Source organism: Pyrgilauda ruficollis, unplaced genomic scaffold, assembly GCF_017590135.1.
Source record: "Pyrgilauda ruficollis isolate IOZ18807 unplaced genomic scaffold, ASM1759013v1 scaffold24, whole genome shotgun sequence".
In the NCBI taxonomy this organism is placed as follows: Eukaryota; Metazoa; Chordata; class Aves; order Passeriformes; family Passeridae; genus Pyrgilauda; species Pyrgilauda ruficollis.
The window spans coordinates 11,448,014-11,466,952 of record NW_024523648.1 but is presented as its reverse complement, the minus strand read 5'-3'; the positions used below and the strand labels follow the sequence as shown (position 1 = coordinate 11,466,952).

General features: G+C 39.5%; 1 protein-coding gene across 3 annotated transcripts in view; it reads right to left on the bottom strand.

Annotated features, from left to right (window-relative positions):
• Positions 1-4,146: 4,146 nt before the first annotated feature.
• ARID1B (AT-rich interaction domain 1B) overlaps positions 4,147-18,939 on the bottom strand; it is a 325,668-nt gene continuing 310,875 nt past the window's right edge. For all 3 annotated transcript variants that reach the window (XM_041469726.1, XM_041469727.1, XM_041469728.1), the window contains 6 exons: positions 18,668-18,840; positions 16,895-17,045; positions 14,263-14,359; positions 10,213-11,002; positions 9,223-9,353; positions 4,147-7,223 (listed from right to left, as the gene is read on the bottom strand). In XM_041469726.1, the coding sequence (XP_041325660.1) occupies positions 5,511-7,223; positions 9,223-9,353; positions 10,213-11,002; positions 14,263-14,359; positions 16,895-17,045; positions 18,668-18,840 (3,055 nt within the window). In that variant the 3' untranslated portion in view covers positions 4,147-5,510. The remainder of the gene's footprint in view (positions 7,224-9,222; positions 9,354-10,212; positions 11,003-14,262; positions 14,360-16,894; positions 17,046-18,667; positions 18,841-18,939) is intronic.

Below are 18,939 nucleotides of genomic sequence, written 5' to 3'. Positions count from 1 at the left end.
TTGCAGATGCATATGTAGAACAGGTAACCAAATTACAGGTAAAGTAGAATTGCATTATGGAATACTATAAGCTTTAGCTAGCATGTATTTTTCATGTTAAGTAAACATATCTTTCTCCTGGCATGATAATACATCAACTTGCCTTTTAAAAATGCTCTATAGCGGAGCAAAAGTCAGAATGTTTGTCCTTCAGGAGTCTCTTTGCAGACCTGAACAAACACTGTAGAGATGCCCAAGTCATTAGGGATTTGCTCTGCTAGCTAGGCAATTCCACTGCATCACCCTTTCAATGTAAATAACTATGCTTAATTAATGGAAAGGCAATATATACTAAGTAATGACAGAACAAGTAAATTAACAAATGCAGGGGAAGATGTAGCTCTGTTGAGGGCATCAGATGAAGATCTTGCTACTTCATTTGTTTATGCCAGTTAAATGTGAAGCATAAACCTAAAATTTTTTATACTGTACAACAGCGTTGCAATGAAATGCATTGTAGCTTGTGTTAGAATTAGTAATTAGAAGTACAAAATGAGTATTTGGTATGCAATCCAGAACAGCTGTCTCCTTTATCTGGAGCTACTGACACTCACAGAAAGGATGGCCAGACTTTGCCAACCCACTTCTGACAGTGCACAAATAAACAACTGAGGGTGGATTTAACAATGCAGACAGTATTAATCCTTCCCCATTCTTGCTGTCTTGAGGTTTTGAAAGGTAAATGCAATTAAGAAAAACTTGAATTTACCAGTGTACACTTGGAGACTCATACTTTCCTTCCCTTGCTCCCACTAAAAAGATTTTTTTTACTTCCATTGTACTTATACCAGCCACTAATGAAATACCAAATTCCCCTAGCTGGGTTTAATTGTTTCTTTGGAATGACATAAGCATAGAGTAAGGGACATAAGAAACTTTTCTTTCAGCTTTGTGTTCTGCCTTTCTCCAAATGACCATGCCTTTTCACCTTTTTTTTCCCCTCTTAATTTTTCCTCTCTCCTTTCTTCATGCTCAGTAATCTTTAAAATAATTTTTGTGAGGGATAGATGGAAAGGAATTTGCCATGGGGAACTGTAAGATTTCATGAGAAGACAAGTAGGGAGCACCCTGAAATGTCACAAATTATCCTGAGGAAAATTAAAGTGACGTGGGGCCATGTTCTAGATCTCTGAATTCCACTTTGCTTCAAGAGTAGTACCTGCCTTTTCAGTTTACTGTTGCTTTGGTTTCTATTTTCTCCTCTTTCTCTACCTGCAGTTATTTCTTCATGACTTGGAAAATAAACTTTTTGCAGCAGGGACTGTGTTTTTTTCCTGTGAGCAGTTTCCACATATTCGATAACTCTGGGCCAAAGGTGGTAGAAGTCATCTTACTCTGGAGTACTCAGACCCAAAATTTCAGACTGCTCTTAGTTAAAAAGACTGACTTCTGTGGTAGTGTGTTATTCTTGCTTAGGTACATCACCACTACTGCCTGCAGAGTGAGGAATCTGCTGACAGCTTCTTGAAAGGTGACCTCACTGTGTGCCACCTCAGTTCAGTTTTAAACTGGCTTGAGCCCCTGCACTACATGAATGCTTAAAATCCTCTCTTCTGTGGGGGAGAACAGTAGAGGTGATGGTAGTTTTTTTTCAGTTACACCTCTTTATTTTCATATAAAGTGGTATTTTCATATTCTTCATAAAATAAGAGGTGTAGCCTGCACTACACTGTTAAAGTGTTGTATAGAAGTCATTAACATGTAACGTGTATATGCTTTTCCTACAGTATTCCTCTAATTAAGTAAAATTTTCTTCTAGAAGTATCCATGCCAAAAGGTAATGGTCTTGTGGTGGTGATGGCACAGATTGTGGTGTGAAACAGCAGAAGAAGATGGAAGATAAAGCACACAGGCTTTTGAATGCAGGAATTTTTCTTTTCCATCTTCCATTTTGGGTAGTTGAAAACATGGAGTTTCTGAGCAGGATATTTTCATGTGTTGGTTTTTCCTTTGCGGGTTTTCTGAAAGAATAGTGTAGGAAGTTATGTTAACAAGAAAAAAACCCCATTTTTTTCCTGTCAAAGGGGTTAGGCATTTAATTGTTGAAGTGATTCTAAAGGTCAGTAAAGATACATTGATGCTCTTTCAACCTGCAAGTAATTAACTGCTTGGGTCTGACAAAGAATCAGGTAGATTTATATACATATATACAGTTAGTTAGTCAAGTATTTGTGGTCGATTAGTGCCTAAAATACTAACTGGCTGCTTTCCCTTAAATAACCCAGTCCATCTGAGCTTCATCACAGTGATCACATCTGCATAAAAATGTAGAATTTGCTTCCTAAACTGAAACCCAAAATACCTCTTGCAAGAACAATACCAACAGCAGCTCAGGCTTGGTCAGGACTTACTCAGAACATGCTAAGTGCACGTGTCTCATCAGCAGGTCATCTCCAAAGGCTTAAGAGAACATTGTGGCAAAGATGAAATCATATGAAGTCAAGAGGGGGGATTGAAGCTCTTTTGTGTCACCTTTCTTCTGATAAATGTGATGTAACACTAACCAGTGATTTAGACTGTTTACTGTTACTGTAACAGAATTAAATCATGTTCAGGCCAAGTCCTTACTGTTAACCTTTTCCTTCCACTGCTGTTTCCTTGGCTAGTTCTTGGCCCAGCTGGAAAAGTGGCAGGAAATGTCACATACATATGGACATTATGTGGCTGGCTGGGTGTTTCTTCCCCCCATGTTCTTTAAGCAGGCTTGGAGCAGTCCTGAGGAGCACTGACATGCTGCCTCTGACAGCTGAGAGTGTTTTGCCACAGGTGTGGTTTTCCCCAGAGGACTCTGGGTCTGAAAGCTGAAGAGGGAAGAGAATAGATGTCCTTTGCTGTCCTTGATCAGAAAGGGGTGTGTAGCACTAAGCAGAGGGTTTATTTAACAGCTTGCTTGTATCCATGGGGTGGTATCAAGCATTAAAATATTAGTAAGACATAAGTTTAGCAGGGCATTCTACTTTCACACTGCCCAGCAAAAGGCTGTAAAAATCACCTCTGAAATATGCCTCCCTCTGTGATAAAGAGTTGCAAGTGGGTTACAATTCACCAGACATTTCTAAAAGCAGTGAAGTGCAAGAAGACAGACCACTGCAGCAGATGATGTAGGAGTAGAGAGATTACTGAGTAAGAAGAACTAGAAAGAGAAATTACTTCTCGTGACACTAGAGAGGCACGTTTCAAACTTGGTTTATAATTGCATGTACTTTGCCTGTCTCTGAAATTCTCTTACACATATTAATGTTACAGCAATCTATATGAACAAAATGGGCAGTATGCCAAAGGGGGTTGTAATTTTCAAGTACCTCTGTATTGTTACTGGAGAGAGGAGGAGGATATCCACTAACAGTGTAATTATGTGGCAATTCCATGGAAATTGATTATTATTAGCTTTTTATGATCACACTAACAAAGTCAATGATCCAAGATAAAATAGCAAAAATTAGTGCTTGAACAATATTCAGCAGCAAGGTATCACCAGGTGAGAGTGGATGTATCTGAAACCAGGTAATTCCTGAAAGGGAAATGGCCATCTCCCACCAATTATAACGATGGATGTGCTCTATTAAAGCCTGATCCACTTTAACGGGGGACTCCCAGCATAAGAGGCCACATAAGTATGCAATGACACATACAGTATCGAGAAGTGGGTGGGTGTTTATTCTAAATACCCACATCACTGGGGTATTTGCACCTTTAACCAACAGAGAAAATTACAGGTAGTGAATACAGATCGATTTCTTCCAGTTGGTTATTGCTTTAACAAAATCTTTTGTCACTTTTTCTAACATCTGCCTTCAGTCCCCCAAACACAGCACGGAGACTGGGTACCTGCATAGTCAGAACTATCACTTGTCAGCCATGTCTTCCCCTTTGAGGCTTCGTGGTTTTATATATAATAATTAAAAATGCTTCTCTGAGACATGAGAAGGCTTTTCTAAAAGAAGAGCGAGTTGCTGCAATACAATAGCATCATATTTTTGAAGGTCATAATAATAAAGAAGGGGAAAGAGAATAATCATTATTGCTCTTTTTTGTAATTAGTTTGCTTTCCGATATCCCACACTGTAACTAGAACACTATTCAAGAACACCCATCACAGTGCTTAACAAGATTTAATGTACATTTATTCTTAACATGTGGAACATATAAAGATTTTATACTGAATAAATGAAATTCATTAAGCCAGAGGAAAAGGAGGAATTTACATCAAGTTTTTTCTTTTTTAACTACATTATCTTGAAATACAAATGCAGATTCTTGTCACTGAAAAATCTTTGAAGTTGTGTTTCTTCCTTTTTTTTTTCCTGTATATATTTTTTGTCTGTAGACTGGTAACCATTTTCTTAAATCAATCCATACGTAACCATTTCCACACCTTGATTTATAAAGCAAATTGTGATCGGCTGCTCTCCCGAAATAGAGCATGACTTTATACATACAGAAACTTGTACATTACCCTCAGTTGTTGGTTTTCTGTGTTGGGTTTTTTCTTTTTTCTTTTTTTTTTTATTATTTTTTGGAGATATGGCCCAAATGAAAGAAAAAAATAATTCTACTATCACTTTGTAGATACCACATCATGAAAAAGAAACTAAAAACTTTGTACTAAAAAAAAAAAAAATGAGGGTATGTTTCATGTACAACTTCTATATACATCACGGCCCTTAGGCAATAAAAAAATATTTTAAAAAATGATTAAAGGAATCGTGAAGAACTGTCATTGTGGAAGGTCAAAAAAAAAAATGCAGACAAGACAGTTCTGGTGAGGAAGCAATTGATGTTTAACTTCAGGTTTTGTTTAAAAATCTTTTAACTTGACTTATTTTGTTTTGTTTTGCTCCTAGCCTAATGTAACCATTTCTCCTGAGGAGAAATCAGTATTGTTTTGGATTTTGACTACTGACTGACACCCTCCTTGATCCCCTATACCTACATCACTAGAATCTTCTATTGCACAGAGCTTTGGGTGATGGTATACAAGTTTTTTTTTATTTTTTCCTTATCTGAAAAAATAAAACACACAGGAACTTGGTATGTTGGTTATTTTTCACCTTTTTGTTTCAAAGTGGTGAGATTTTTCCCATCATAAAATGGTTTGCCATAACATTTTTTTTAAAAAGTCACTAGTTCGCTTCCCAAAAAATATGCAATACAAACATGGAAAAGAACATTGAAAAGGATAATCTATGGAAAAAAAAAAAAGTGTGACCTTTGAATGTACTAGACAGCAACTTTGGTTAAAAAAAATAAAATAAAAAGATGTACTTATACACATAGACAGCAAATATTAATTTCATAACTGTTCAAATTAATAATTTCTTTAATTCCCAATTGGTAAATAGTGAATGGGGCAGAGGAGCAAAGATTCTTTTTTTTTCCTTCTTCCTACATTGGATAAACAAGAACAGAAAACAGCCAGTTATATGTGACCCTCTAATCTCCACTCACACATGCTTGGCTTCTCACTTATGTCATAACTGCCCAATCTGAAAAAGTACATCACAGATGACAGATGCAACCAGAGAGTTCAGGACAGCAGATATTGAGATATCCAGCAAACGACCCTCGTGCAAAAGGAACTCGGAGCGGTTCTCGTCCACTCTCGCCATGGCCAGCAAGGCCTTGGCTGCCCTGCACATCATGTCTACGCTAGGCGGCTCCAGAGGCGGAGGCTGCATGTGCATGAGGTTATGCTGGCTCTGCTGGTACTGGGCCATAGTGACCCCATCCTCCAGGAAGCTTATCAAGTTTCCAATGCTTCCCTTCTGCACAGCTATTGCCCTTGCTGCTAATGTGTCCCCCTGGGCAAGGTTCGATAGGAGCGCCATGGACATTTCTCGGCAGACCGGGTTTTTGCGGTCCCCAACGTACCTAACTAAAGTAGCGTAGAGTTTCTCCTGACGGCTGAATGGGGGGGTGGCCAAGATAAGGTCCACATTATTGTCCTGGATACTGAGCTTACACAGGGTCTCCAGCACAAGTCTCTGAGGCGAAAGAACTGAGTTGGGCCCCACGGTTGGAAAAGGATCCTGTGCCTCTGCAGACGGGCACACCATCCAGTGCAGCAATCCATCCAAAATTGGCAAACAGATGCTTTCTGTGTAAGCAGACAAGTCTAGCTGCCCAGAAATGTTGGCTAATGTGACCAATGTATTATCCCTCAAGACCTCGAGGCAGTCCCACCACCACTCATCCTTGCTGCAGGCCACCCCTTTGTCCTCCTCTTCCTCTTTCTCGTAAGTCTGCGGCGCTCGCTTTCTTTCTGGATGCTCGTGGTGAAGAAGGATCAACTTTCCCAGGATCAGCACCAAGCCTGGATGTTTGGACATTTCGGTGTCATTGCCAGGCACAAAAGACAAGCTACGGACGATATTTGACACACAGATGCAGCGTTTGGCCAAGGAGTCTTGCCAGTGAGTTATGGTGCATAGAGGAGTCTCATCCCGGCTCCTTGGCTCATCCTCTAGCAGTTTAATATTCCGGTGGCTTTTGGCTTGATGGATCCCGAAGGGAAATTTACTGCTCTCTGTTTGGGAACCAGAGTTTGAGTCTTCAGGTAGTGCTCCTGGCCGAGCTGAGAGGACATCATCAATGGTTGCTGTTATACTCTTTTCTTGTTGCTCCTCAGATTCACCTTTCCCCTCGAGGTCCTTCTTTTTGCTTGGAGAGTTCAAGGGAGGAGGGGCTTTCCTGCGTGGTGGAATCTCCATCTTGCTTTCAAAGTGAGTCTGGATATGCTCAGTTGTGTCACCACCACCAAGCTGCCAGTGGAGAAGTCCACTATCAAATTCCTGAACGCGTCCAAGTTTGTCAGATCGGTCAACAACAAACAGATTATTTTTCTTTACAATCTTTATTGGCAGCTTGTCAAATTTACTGGCTTGTTTTGGCCTCTCACTTGGATCAGCAATGGCACCAGGAGTAGAAAAAACAATGCTCTTTTCTTCTCCTTCTACCTTTTCATCCTCCCCCTCCTCCTCATCTTCATCAAAATAGTCAATACATTCGTCATTCTCATCTTTTCCAGTATCCTCTGCCAAGGACTGACTATCATCTTTCTTGGCTGCTTTGTGATCAAGTGCTTTGTGGCCTGGATCTCCCACTTCATATTCCATAAGGATTCCAAAAATGTCAATCAGGCATTTTCTAAAATATTCTACTAAAAGCTCAAGAAATCCAGACAACTGAGGGAAGAAGAAAGAAAGAACATAAAAATCACATAAATATTTTTGTCTGCATGGAATTTTACTAGGAACACTGATGGATCCATGTGTGAATATTTTTCTTATCCTGCTGTGGACTTGTGGCTAGGTCCTGCACGACAGAAGTTAATCAAAAGAAATTCTTCTAGAGTCTGTCCAAACAGTATATAATGTCACATTATCACAGCTCTGTTTGCTTCAGCTGTAACAGCTATGAGAGGTACAGAACTTTATTAATGTTTCCTTTAAGCCATAGCAGACATCTGGCTTAGCTGTTCTGTCCCCTTGGAAATGCCTATTACTCTTCATTTTTTGTAAGAGTACTGAAGTTCCTAACTCGGCAATTTTTTCTGATTTGTACTTTTATTAGATATCTAAAGTTTGCAATTTTTCCTTTCCTCCTTTGTCTCTAAAACCAACTGTCATGTAGGAACCTGCAGTTCAGGGTCCAGGTACTGATATCCTAGATTAGTATCTCATCTCTACTGGAACAGATCCATTTTTTGTCTGGCAGTAGTTTAAAACTGTTATTGGAGCCTGGTGCTGTAAGTCACCCTTCAGAAACAGTTTTCATTTAGGTTTAATCTTCTTAATTGACTTGTAATCACTTTCTTATGGAAAGGCAGTACTTAGACTGGCATTAATTTACACTTAGTGGCTTTATTATTAAAAATTCTTAGTTGTCATGATGCATTCAGCTCAATTGTCTGGCTTTTAATGTGTTTTTTTTTTAATTGTGGCTAATGGATTTTCAGTAAAATGTAGCCTTTTGTCCATTCTATATTCTCTTATGATTGCCAGCTTCTCAAAGAACTAAGAACAACTGATGCTTATCAGAACCACAGGAGTTACCAGGCATCATATGGTCCTGGCTGCCATTGGAAACAGAGTCCAAAGCAAACATAACAAAAGAATATATGTATTCACAATATGTCTGGTATTCTGTGCCATTTGCATAGGGTGTATTAACACAATTTCTTGTCAGAATTCAGAGGAGATTCACCTCCTTTAACTTCAAACATTCACACTAGTCACACAACCTAACCTAATTGTCTTGATTCCTTTTATAATCAATGGTCTTTTACAGGCCATTTCTAGGGTATGATTCATCTGACCTATTTTAGATCTCTTTTTCTGGGTGAGATAAATCATGCTATAGATATCCCTAGTTCTAAAGTCAGGTGGGATGTAATGTACCATTTGTGTCTGTATTTAAAAAAAAAAGTCATTATATTTAAAAAATTATGAGTTACACTATTAGTAACCAAGGAATGAATGGAGGAAAGAAACTGAATATTTAATTTGTACAAATTTTAGATGATGTGAATTATCAGCATGCTATCTATTACTACCACCTAACAGGCGAAGTATTAGAGCAAAGCTGAAAAATGCTGGGAGGCAGTGAGGCAAAAGCACACACTGTTAAATCCTGTGTTGCTTGTATACTATGGATAGACAGTGGATTTTAGCCTTTAAATTGTTAATTTGGTATTCCTGTGAAAACTCAATTCACTGGAAGAAGAGATGGAACAGAAAATAAGCAATCGAATAAAATCCCACAGTCTCACAGGGAAGTACAGAACAGGACAATATGTCACCAAAAACTAGTTTAATATAGTCTTGCAAAGTCTTTAAAGAAACACAGATTAAGAAAGATTACTAACATACTGCTGTTTTGAGGGATTATACTATCATGTGTGTGAGTTTACACATTAGTCTTTTGGCAGTGCTGAAATTCTTATATTCCTACGTTCTCTTTTCAACAAGAAACATCCTTTTTCAAGGCTTCTTTATTTCCTCTATGTGACCTATATCTGTCTCTTGTTACTCACTGTTGCCAATCATAAACAACTGCAAGTTTTTCAATATTAAAATTTATGTTAATTAGAATATATTGGAGAAGGCAGCAGCATTTTTGTAGGTGTCTTATTTCACTTTTCTTTCTCTGGGAAGTTGAGAAGTATAATGCTTTCCCACCTACCTGAGAGAGGTTGAAAGTAGCAACAGTGCTGTCATCATACAGAAGAATATTAATAGTGTCTAGCGCCCAGGTACTTTCAGCCAAAAGACCAGATTTAAGAGACATCATCACTCTCCAGGCCTCAGGAGTTACTGGAGAAAGAAAGGGAGAGAAGTAAAACACTATTAGTGCATCCTTAGAGACTGTTAGTGAGTTCTGAAAGAGTAAACTGTGATATTCTGAGGATGTAAATTTAAATTAAATGGCTATGATTAAGACCCTATTTTCACTGCTGAGTTTTGTTCAGTTTTCTGTAACTGCTGCTACGCCTTAGTCCGGCAGGGCCATTCTTCCTGACACTGCTGAACCTGAAACAATCGTACAAACTTAAAGAGCTTGACTAACCCAATTCATCAGTAAACAAAGGTAGACTACTCTATCAGGAATGTGGAAATCTGAAATATGAGAACCTGAATGGATGAAATGTAACCAAAATTTAAGATAGGAAAATACTTGGGGATCTTTTTAAGAAGTGGGGGAGAAACAAACAGGAAAAATACTATGGAATGATTGAATGGACCACTCAAGGAAAGCAGACACTAAAACTACAGAGCAGAACAGCATGAGCTTCCATGGAACAAAAACATTTAGCTTAACTTTGCTAAGCTAAATGCTCTACTGGTGATTTAACAGACATTCTAAACATCTCATAAACAGACATTTTAACACATCTCATTTTGAAATCTGAGGCAAGCTTCATTTTTAATGCATTTGTGAAGACTTCAAGTCTCCATACAAAATATTGCTTTCATTTCATGTCAGATTGTCTGGGATGAGTGTTACCTATCATCCTCGCTGATGCACATGTTATCACACTTTTATTGAAAACAATCACATTGTAGTTACCAAAGTTCACTATTTGTCAAGGGTGTCTTAAAATGCAAAAGAACCCCAAAACCAGAATCAAAGTCCCTTTCATCACAATTTATATTGGTTTTTTTTGATGCTTACCAATATCTTTTGAGGTAATCTTTCGTCTTGGTTTTAAGACTGGTTGGGAGGCTTCTACAGAGCCTGGGGGGAAGGTAATCTCTCGCCTAATCGGTGGTGGTTGGGGTGGAGGTCCTGTGACCTGTGACACTGGAACTGTGGGTATAACCTTTTGCATCTTCATGGAGGGTAGGAAAGGAGACTTGCTTGGAGACATACGGTTTTCCAAAGAGCGCTGGAAAGATGCTGGACTTGGAGCTCTGGAGATGTGGTTTGGCATAGAGGGTGGTGTCTGGTAGGATGACTGAGGAGGTCTAGTGATAGGCTGCATGGAGGCTGAGGATGACATATAAGAAGGCTGCCGTTGGTTGACATGAGAAGGCCACTGACTCTCGTGGTTTATCCTCTGGTCAGGTACCATCATATCATCAGTGCGATTCATCCCTGGATACGGAGGGGCCTGTGCGGGGCCTCCTGGACCTTGCCTGTTCTGGTAAGGGTAAGGCATATCATTTCGTGTTGGCCACATGTTCTGCTGAGGACCTTCACTGGAGGATGACGACTGCATGGGGCCACCAATCATCTGGGGAGGTATTCCATGCTGCTGCATTTGTCCTGGGCCCTGCATCCTTTCCCTGTTATATGGATATGGGTACTGTCCCTGCATGGGCCTCCTGTCAGGCCCTGTGTAAGCGTTGCCGTACTGGTTGTACATCTCCTGCTGCTGGTTGCCATACTGCATGTTATACATATCCCCTTCGTGGCGTTTGGCTGGAGGCCCATACATGCCATCCATGTGTCTCTTGTAGTTCTGAAAGAAAATTTTGGAAAGATGTGTCACTTTTACTCCACACACAATACAAATATACTGGATGAAAGCTCATTCAAAAAGCTGAAGGCGCTTAGCTCTAGAGGGATCGTGCCGACTCCAGAGTCGGGCATACAGCAATGTTAGGCTTGAGCCAGTGCTTTCTTTTTAAGCCTCTGTTTTGCTGTGCTTATAACTAAAATGAAGCTTATCCTTGGGCTAAATTTTCTCATGCTTGCTCTATTTTTTTCCCTTTCCTTCCCCATCTGTCAGACTAAATTCCACTGGTCATCTCAGACACGTATGAAAAGGCAACAGTCCTCACCAACTAAAATATTTTCACTTCTTTTTTATGCTTAGTCTATTAAGAAGAAAAATCTTAAAAAAATACAAAACCACCCAGTGAATCTTTTCAAGAGACAAGCATCGAATAAACTCTTAAAGTAACAAGATATGCTGCAAACATGCGAGTCTGAAAAAGTGAATCTTACAATATGACATAAGCTACAGACAATAAATTTATTAATAGGAGGAAACAATCTGCTGCATTTGATACTCTGTGTGATTCCGAGGAATATTGTCCTCTTTGGGCAACCATCCTCTTCCCAAATCATCCTAATCACATTTAATTTACTGTGAGATTATTACAGCAAATGGTCACATCCAAACGTTCTGTTCTAGTTTATGCAGGTTCTTACCCTGCTGTTCTGTAATGAATTAAGCAATGTAAGTAACAGCTGCCACCTATGGTTTATTCCCTCTTTGTTTCTCACCCTCTCAAATGGGGAATGTTTGTGAGGTAAGCTGTTTTACCTTGGGGAGAGCTGAGTGGTTTTTAAACCATACAAGCTTGAACGTATTTATGTTTAAGATGGCAGAACAAAAAAAAGACATGTTGCTCTTTGAGGGGAAGGTGTTAAGGTTTGCAGCGGTCCTTAGTTCCTGAGGGAGTTTGTTCCACAGTTCAAACCACAGTGAGTGCTCTGAAGCAAAAAATGTGAATTAAATGGGTGATTTTTGAATATATGATCTATGGCAAATTCAAAGTTACAGCTCCCCTGGAAACTCAGTAGCTCAGTAGCATTCTACAATGTATACTAATGTACTAGAGTTAAGATCAGATAAAATTCTTCCTGTATGCAATATGGGAAAGTTAAAACAGCTCTAGGATTCATAAAGTCATCTTCCAACTTTGGTGCACATAAAACCACAACTACTGTATTGTATGAAAGTATTTTTTTTTTAAACTTACTACAGAGCTTTCTGGCTATCTGAGAAATACCTATTTACAGCCTTAGATGAACTACTTGCTGTACTAAATTCCACCCTTGGGGCCAATTTATACATTAAGAAATTACTTGGCAGCAGCCACACCTAAGAAGGTCGTGTTTGTTTTGCCACAGTGACTCAGTGCTCAGAGCAGACACTTGGGAATGAAGCATGTGCCTTTTTAAAAGCACTCCAGCTCCCTGGTACATGCAGTGCCAACGTGCCCAGTGGCCCCCAGTGCAGAGGACAGCGGTGCACCTGAGCTCCTCCCTCCTGTGGACATGCTCAGCAGGACACTGACACTGCACAATGTGTCTGTCTCTCTCTTCACTGAGATGTGCGATTCTGAGACCTCAAAGAGGACAAAAAGCTGCCAACACAGGGCACCTGCTGCGTGATAGCTCTTGGGATGTAAGCATTCATACAGGAACTGGAAAACCTGGCTCCAAGTGTTTCATTAGCCCCAGGGGTTCATGCTCCAATCATCTCCTTTGCAGGTCATTCCCTAGCCTTTGGGTTGTAGATAAAGCTTTGAAAGGGTCATTTTTCACATTCCTCCTGAACCACTACAGAGTAAGATTTAGGAAATTGTAAATAAGCTACTGGCAACAGAATGTCTAGCTAAATGAAGAAGTGGAATCCTCTGGGGATGGGAGAGAGAGGCTGAGGCTGGTCAGGATCCTTGTCCTTCATTCTCCACTGCTTTTCTGCATTAATGCATTTTGCATTCAAGAGTCATTGTACAAAATATATAAACAGCACTAAGGACAGGGCCAAATATATTTTTACCATTCTAGCTGTCTCCTCGCTTAAACGAACATGTAGTTAATATATTCCCTGCACACGTTAGCATGGAATATCACAAACTGTTCTGTTATATATCTTTGCAATTCCCCCACTAAATCACCTAGACTGCTAGCATATGCTTGTCATAAAAAACAACAAAACTGTTTTTTCATTATGCCATCTTTGAGATGTTATGAACCAAAGAGATAAGCAAAAAATTCTGAAATTTAAATTTATGTATGTTTTTAGTACAGTGAAATCTAAGATCTCTTTGGGTTTCTCCTCACAGCACTCCCAACCCCTGACCTCAATTTCCTAGTAAAACTCTATCCCAAACTGAAAAGAACTGTCTAAAATTGGCTCAAAACTAGTTTACATTTCAGTTTTTTTACAATAAGGAAATGCTTTCTATTCTGGAAGCCAACTTCAGGTACAGTATGACTAGAACTGAATTAATAACATGCAGAATGAAACCGATCCTGTTGAAGTCAGTGGAGTTTTGCTATTGACTTCTAATGTGAGATTTTCCTCACAAGGCATTAATTATGCATGTAAAAAAATCTTATTAATGAATGTAATTTATATTTTTGAGTTGTAGGAGCTGGGGAGACTGCAATGTACAAATGTTTAAAGTATTTTTAACCCCAATAACATTCTCTCCTATGTTTTTGCACCATATTATTACTAGAGACATAATGTTGGAATATGGTCTCTGATCTATATTAAAGATAGGTATTTCATATGACCCACCACAGCACTGAAAATAATTAAGAGTGTTGCTCATTTTACTTTGTTCCGGTTCTCTGTTGGGTTCACTTGGCTGCATGACATTAAGTGAAAGCCCTTGAACCTGCCATCCAAACAGCTTTTTCATGTGTTCTGTCACTTGTTACTTCACTTCTATTTGTCACTTCACTTAACTATGCTTTATATTTCTGCTGGTTATTAACTTGGGACAATCACTTGATGCACATCCAAAGCTACAGAACATCTGTTAGAATTTACATTCTTCCAGTGTAATGAACACATTTACCTACAGCTGCACATATATTGCTTACCCATACAGGCTGTGGCTTTGACCAGAATTACAGTGCTCCTCTGTGCCAAAAGATATACACTATATAAACAAATTTTTCAATGTATACAGAATCCTGGGGTGAATTTTTTAAAACAAATGTTATGAACATAGCCATTTTCCCCTCTACTACCTGCTGCTGTGGATACATTCCAGGTTGATGTCCTCCATATGGTGGCTGTCCTGAGGGAGGTCCTTGTCCTGGATACTGCTGCCCATATGGTTCATGCCTAAAATAAAGCATTCAAATCAATACTTAGAGCTGCTGGAGTTTTCAAGTCACCAGGAAAAGTAAATTCCTCTGAAAATCTTGCACCTTGAAGGTATCTGCCATCTGGAAACAAGGTGAAGGTACAGTCTGGTTATGGTCCTGAGCCTGAGGTAGTAAGCTCTGCTGGAGCTGGTTGTGGAAGGAAGGAGGTAAAGTAGATAGAAGAAAGGAGGAGCAATGAAGATACAATAGGGAGATTTAGAGGGAGCAGTCAGGAATGGGAAGAGGGTATGGTCAGCAAAGACGTAAGAAGGGCAGCTGCAGACATGGGAAGCCCATCCTTGCTGGGGGAGTATCTGGTGTAGAGCTAAAAGGTTGCAGGTAAAAATTCTTGTGTTTTAGAATGCCAGCCTAATAGCAAGCTAGTTTCTGGATTATTCAAGAATATATCAATTTAAAGTGAGTAAAAACAGTACTCATAATTTTGGTAATGTTTGTGTAATTTTTAATTAAAGCTACATAATGAAGCATACACAATAAGACACAAAGTTGTGTTGCACTTGGAAACTTACCTGTGGTCTTTAAGACCTCTGAGGAGCACTACAGTGCAATATTTTTAGCACATATGAATGAAATTTAGGTTGCTGAAATCAAGTACTTGGAAAGCATTAAGACTGATAAATAGCACTGTATCACAGGCTAATATGTCAGTAATTCCTCTCTGTACAGTATCAGTGAGAACACATCAACAATCAGAGGATAATTATAGAAGTAATGTATCAGGGAGAGGTACAGAAACAGAGAACTGGGGAACTTGACATGTTAAAAGAACTAATGGGACCTCATTTTTCCAAACATAGAAAACTAATTTTTTTTAAGAAGAGATGACCAGAGAGAAAGAAATAGCAATTCAGTATCTCCTAAAATTATTATATGGATGGAGAGAAATTATCCAAGGCCAGTAAAAAGAACAATGTAAATGAGGGGACTTGTCTGTAGCTGTCCAAGAGTATATGCAGCAAGACAAAATTCAGCAAAGGTAGCCATATATTATACATAAGGAAAGACTTTCTAAATGCTCAGTTTTTTAGCCACAGGATAACCACAAGCCAGGTGAAATTGTGGAAGCTTCAGAAGTGGTATCATTTAATGCTGCTCTGGAGAACTTGGGCCTGTAAACTATGTTTTAGTCCTGTGCTGTGCAGCAGACACACAAGGTAGGATGTACACTCCTTTTCTAACATCTGATACTGTTGCTGCAGAAAGTCAACTCACTCACATGAGCCTCTGCTCCCCTGCAAGAAACTGAACCAATGGTAAAAGCCTAAACGAGAGAGCAAAACAGATGTAACACACCAAGAAGCCACATGCTCTGCCTGCGTGCTCTCACAGGGGCTGCTAGCTGTTAGCTGGTTACTGCAAACAGAAAAATCTGTGTTCACCTTTGCTGGCCAGGGTAACAATTAGGAGAGTACATGCTTGGGCCACTGTTTGAAGGCACCATATTGCCTTGACCAGGTGGTGCCATACTGCCTTCAGTACCCAGCCCATGATCTGACCTAAAAAATGACAAAGGAAACCTCATTCTGTAAAAAATATTTTCTTTTCCAAAATTGTCAACCTAATAAAATAAATCACGCCCTTTAAAGGAAACATTCTCTTGACTTAACACCTTCCACTGGAGCCCTCACTCTCACCAACTCCCCAGCAATGTGACCTACTGAACAGCATGATGATATTTGTTTTACTTGACACATCTACTACTTAAAACTACTGACTGAAAACTACTTAGCCCTTACACTTTGAAGACCCACACTGCACTGCTCTGTCCACCATCAGGAAAAGAGAAGCTAAGTATACAGCCTAATGAAAGTAAAAGCAGGAATATGGCCAGAGCAGCAAAATCTGCCAGAATATTTAATATAATCCAAACATTCCCAGAACATTCTGCTTGCTCTACCAATGCTTAGACATCAGTGATTTTACCACTTTTTGTTTCCAAAGCCTTTTCCCAGATAAACAAAAGATGATCAAATTTATTTCATGTACTTCAGTGAAGGACAAACTTACGAGAATCCTGTTGGACACACTGCAAGACTGGTGCTGCTACAGCTCTGACAACAGACTCCAGACTCTCCAAAGGCAATTCACTCACAGACCACAAATCAGACACATTTAGACTGTGCATTTTGTTTTTCATTATAAGCCAACCAGCAACTGTTTAGGTGAAAACACGGCCAGGAGACCAACTCAAGTGCTACTTTATGCTATCACAGCACAGCCCAGCTGCCAGCTGAAGGCAGCTGTCAAAGACACCCACAAGCTGATCTGCTGCAGCCTGAGTGATTTCTAAGGTGTGACAATTCCTCCTTATTAATTTCTGTGAACAGCTAGACTCAGTCATTACCAGTGGTTTGACTCCCAGTGATTTAGTAAGATGCTGTAGGAAATGTAGGCTGCTATGTTCTCTGCAAGGTGGAATGGGAAAATGAAAAGGGAAGAGAGAGGATCATTTTCACTAATGGGCTTTGCTTTTTCCTGAAGATTGACTCACCTCCTGTCATAGCCACTTCCATAAGAGAACTGCTGTCGCTGGCTCATGCTCATGTTGGACATTGCTCCAGATGGACTCTGGTTATACATATCTTGTATTCCACTGTTAGGCATTTGTCCAGGGGTCATGAAAGGCTCATTGCTTCCAGGCACTGCAACAGTCAGTGAAATTAAATTTATTAATCTGGGTGTTTGAAGTTCTCTTTCTTTTCAACGAAATATTTTAGGAGAATGTTCAGATCCCTAACACTGCCAAGGAGAATTAGCAGGTGTCTAACAAGCTCTCTGGGGTCTAATGGGAACACATGAAGCACCACCACTACCAAGATGATGGGTATAATATTAAGGAGCTGCAAGTGAGGAAAAAAATCTCCTCCTATGGAACTGAGCTATCAGGCACGAGGCAGCTGCTTCCCTCTGGTCTTCACAGCCGAAGATGAACTTACTCTTGTTCTTTTCACCAAAAACAATGCTAAAAATGAACGCAAACATAAGCCTCACAAAACAGATGAAAGCAAATCTGCTAGTTTGAACTACAAAGCTGTCAGAGTCAAGCTTTTATTTCCCCCCATAAAACCCTCATATACACATATACAATAATGTTGTTATGGAAAGGATACTGTATCCTAATGTAGCTTCTCAGGTAGGATGGGCATATTCTATTGGTCCAAGAAAAGGCACTATTATCAGATATAAATCACCAAGCAAAAAGAAGAGACTCTAGCCTTCAGTCCCTCATAGTAGATACTGAACAGAGATATTTTTGTTTTGACAGGATGAAGTGAAATGTATGAGAACGTATAATACACCCACTTAATCTCATATGGATATAAAACCTAAAGTGAATCTAAAGCAGAGTGTTTTCCTTCAACTGTGTTATATGTTAGTGTCCACAGTCCAAGCAAAAGGATTTAAAGGAAAGGTGTTTAAAAAAAATCACATCCAATTAACTACCTCTTTTAAAGCATCTCCCCACTTCCTCACACCTCTCTTTCCTCAGTTTCAGGGCCTCCTCTTGTCCTATCTCCCTTTTACTCTGTTTTAGTTTATACTTCATCTCCTCCACCTGCTCTTCTCTTTACAGCCATTGTGAGCCCTGCCTGTGTTCTTTGCTCCTACTTTCCTATACCTGATGCATGCGAGATTGATTAATGTTAAAATATTTTTAAAATATCCACAAAACCAGCTGCAGGTTAAGTACCCAAAAGGACCAGAGTCAATTTTTACATTAATTTTAACATTGATTGACATTGCTTTTTTAAAATAAACAAATTTAGAGTGTGTTTATCACCTTTTGTCAGGGACTGCCCAAGTAAGAAAAAAATTACCTTTACTATTCTGAAAAATTTGTAAATGGAGACAGAGAGCATGAGGAGGCTTGCTCAGTTTCACACAGTGAATTCCCAGACCAGTCCTACTACAACCAGGCATGTTGCTTCACCACTTCACATTCTAATGGTGAAGTCCAGCACCTGATTTGAAGAGTAGCTTACCAACCTCAAGAAATATAAATTCTAACCCTATTATTTATGCCATTTACCAAAATTTATTCCTACAAACATTTTCAGGATTCTGTTGATTCCAAAATAATGGGCATGACTCTGAGTGGAGAAAATATGACCAGACCAGAAACTCAACTGCACTGTATCTCCTCTCTTTTTGCTACAAGGACACCAATGGCAAAATCATCAAAGTGAAAAAGCTCATTCTGACTACAAAATCTTGATTACCTACGACACAGGGAAGAACACTTAAGCTCCCAGAAAGAAAGTACCTTTTCTCATTCCACCGAAAGGATCTTTATTCGGCTCATATGGCATCCTTCCCATCATATCTGGCATGTTTATTCCCTGCTGGTATGGTGCATTTGGCGTCATGGAGTTTCGCTTTGGGAACGCTGAATCACTCACATCAGAAAAGGGATCATGCACACTGACGGCGCTGTTCCTAGCAGATTAAGAAGAAAGAAACATGAACATCATCCTGTATTCGTAAGAACTGTGAAAACAGCCTAGACTACCATACAATTAGCTCACCATGCTGTGC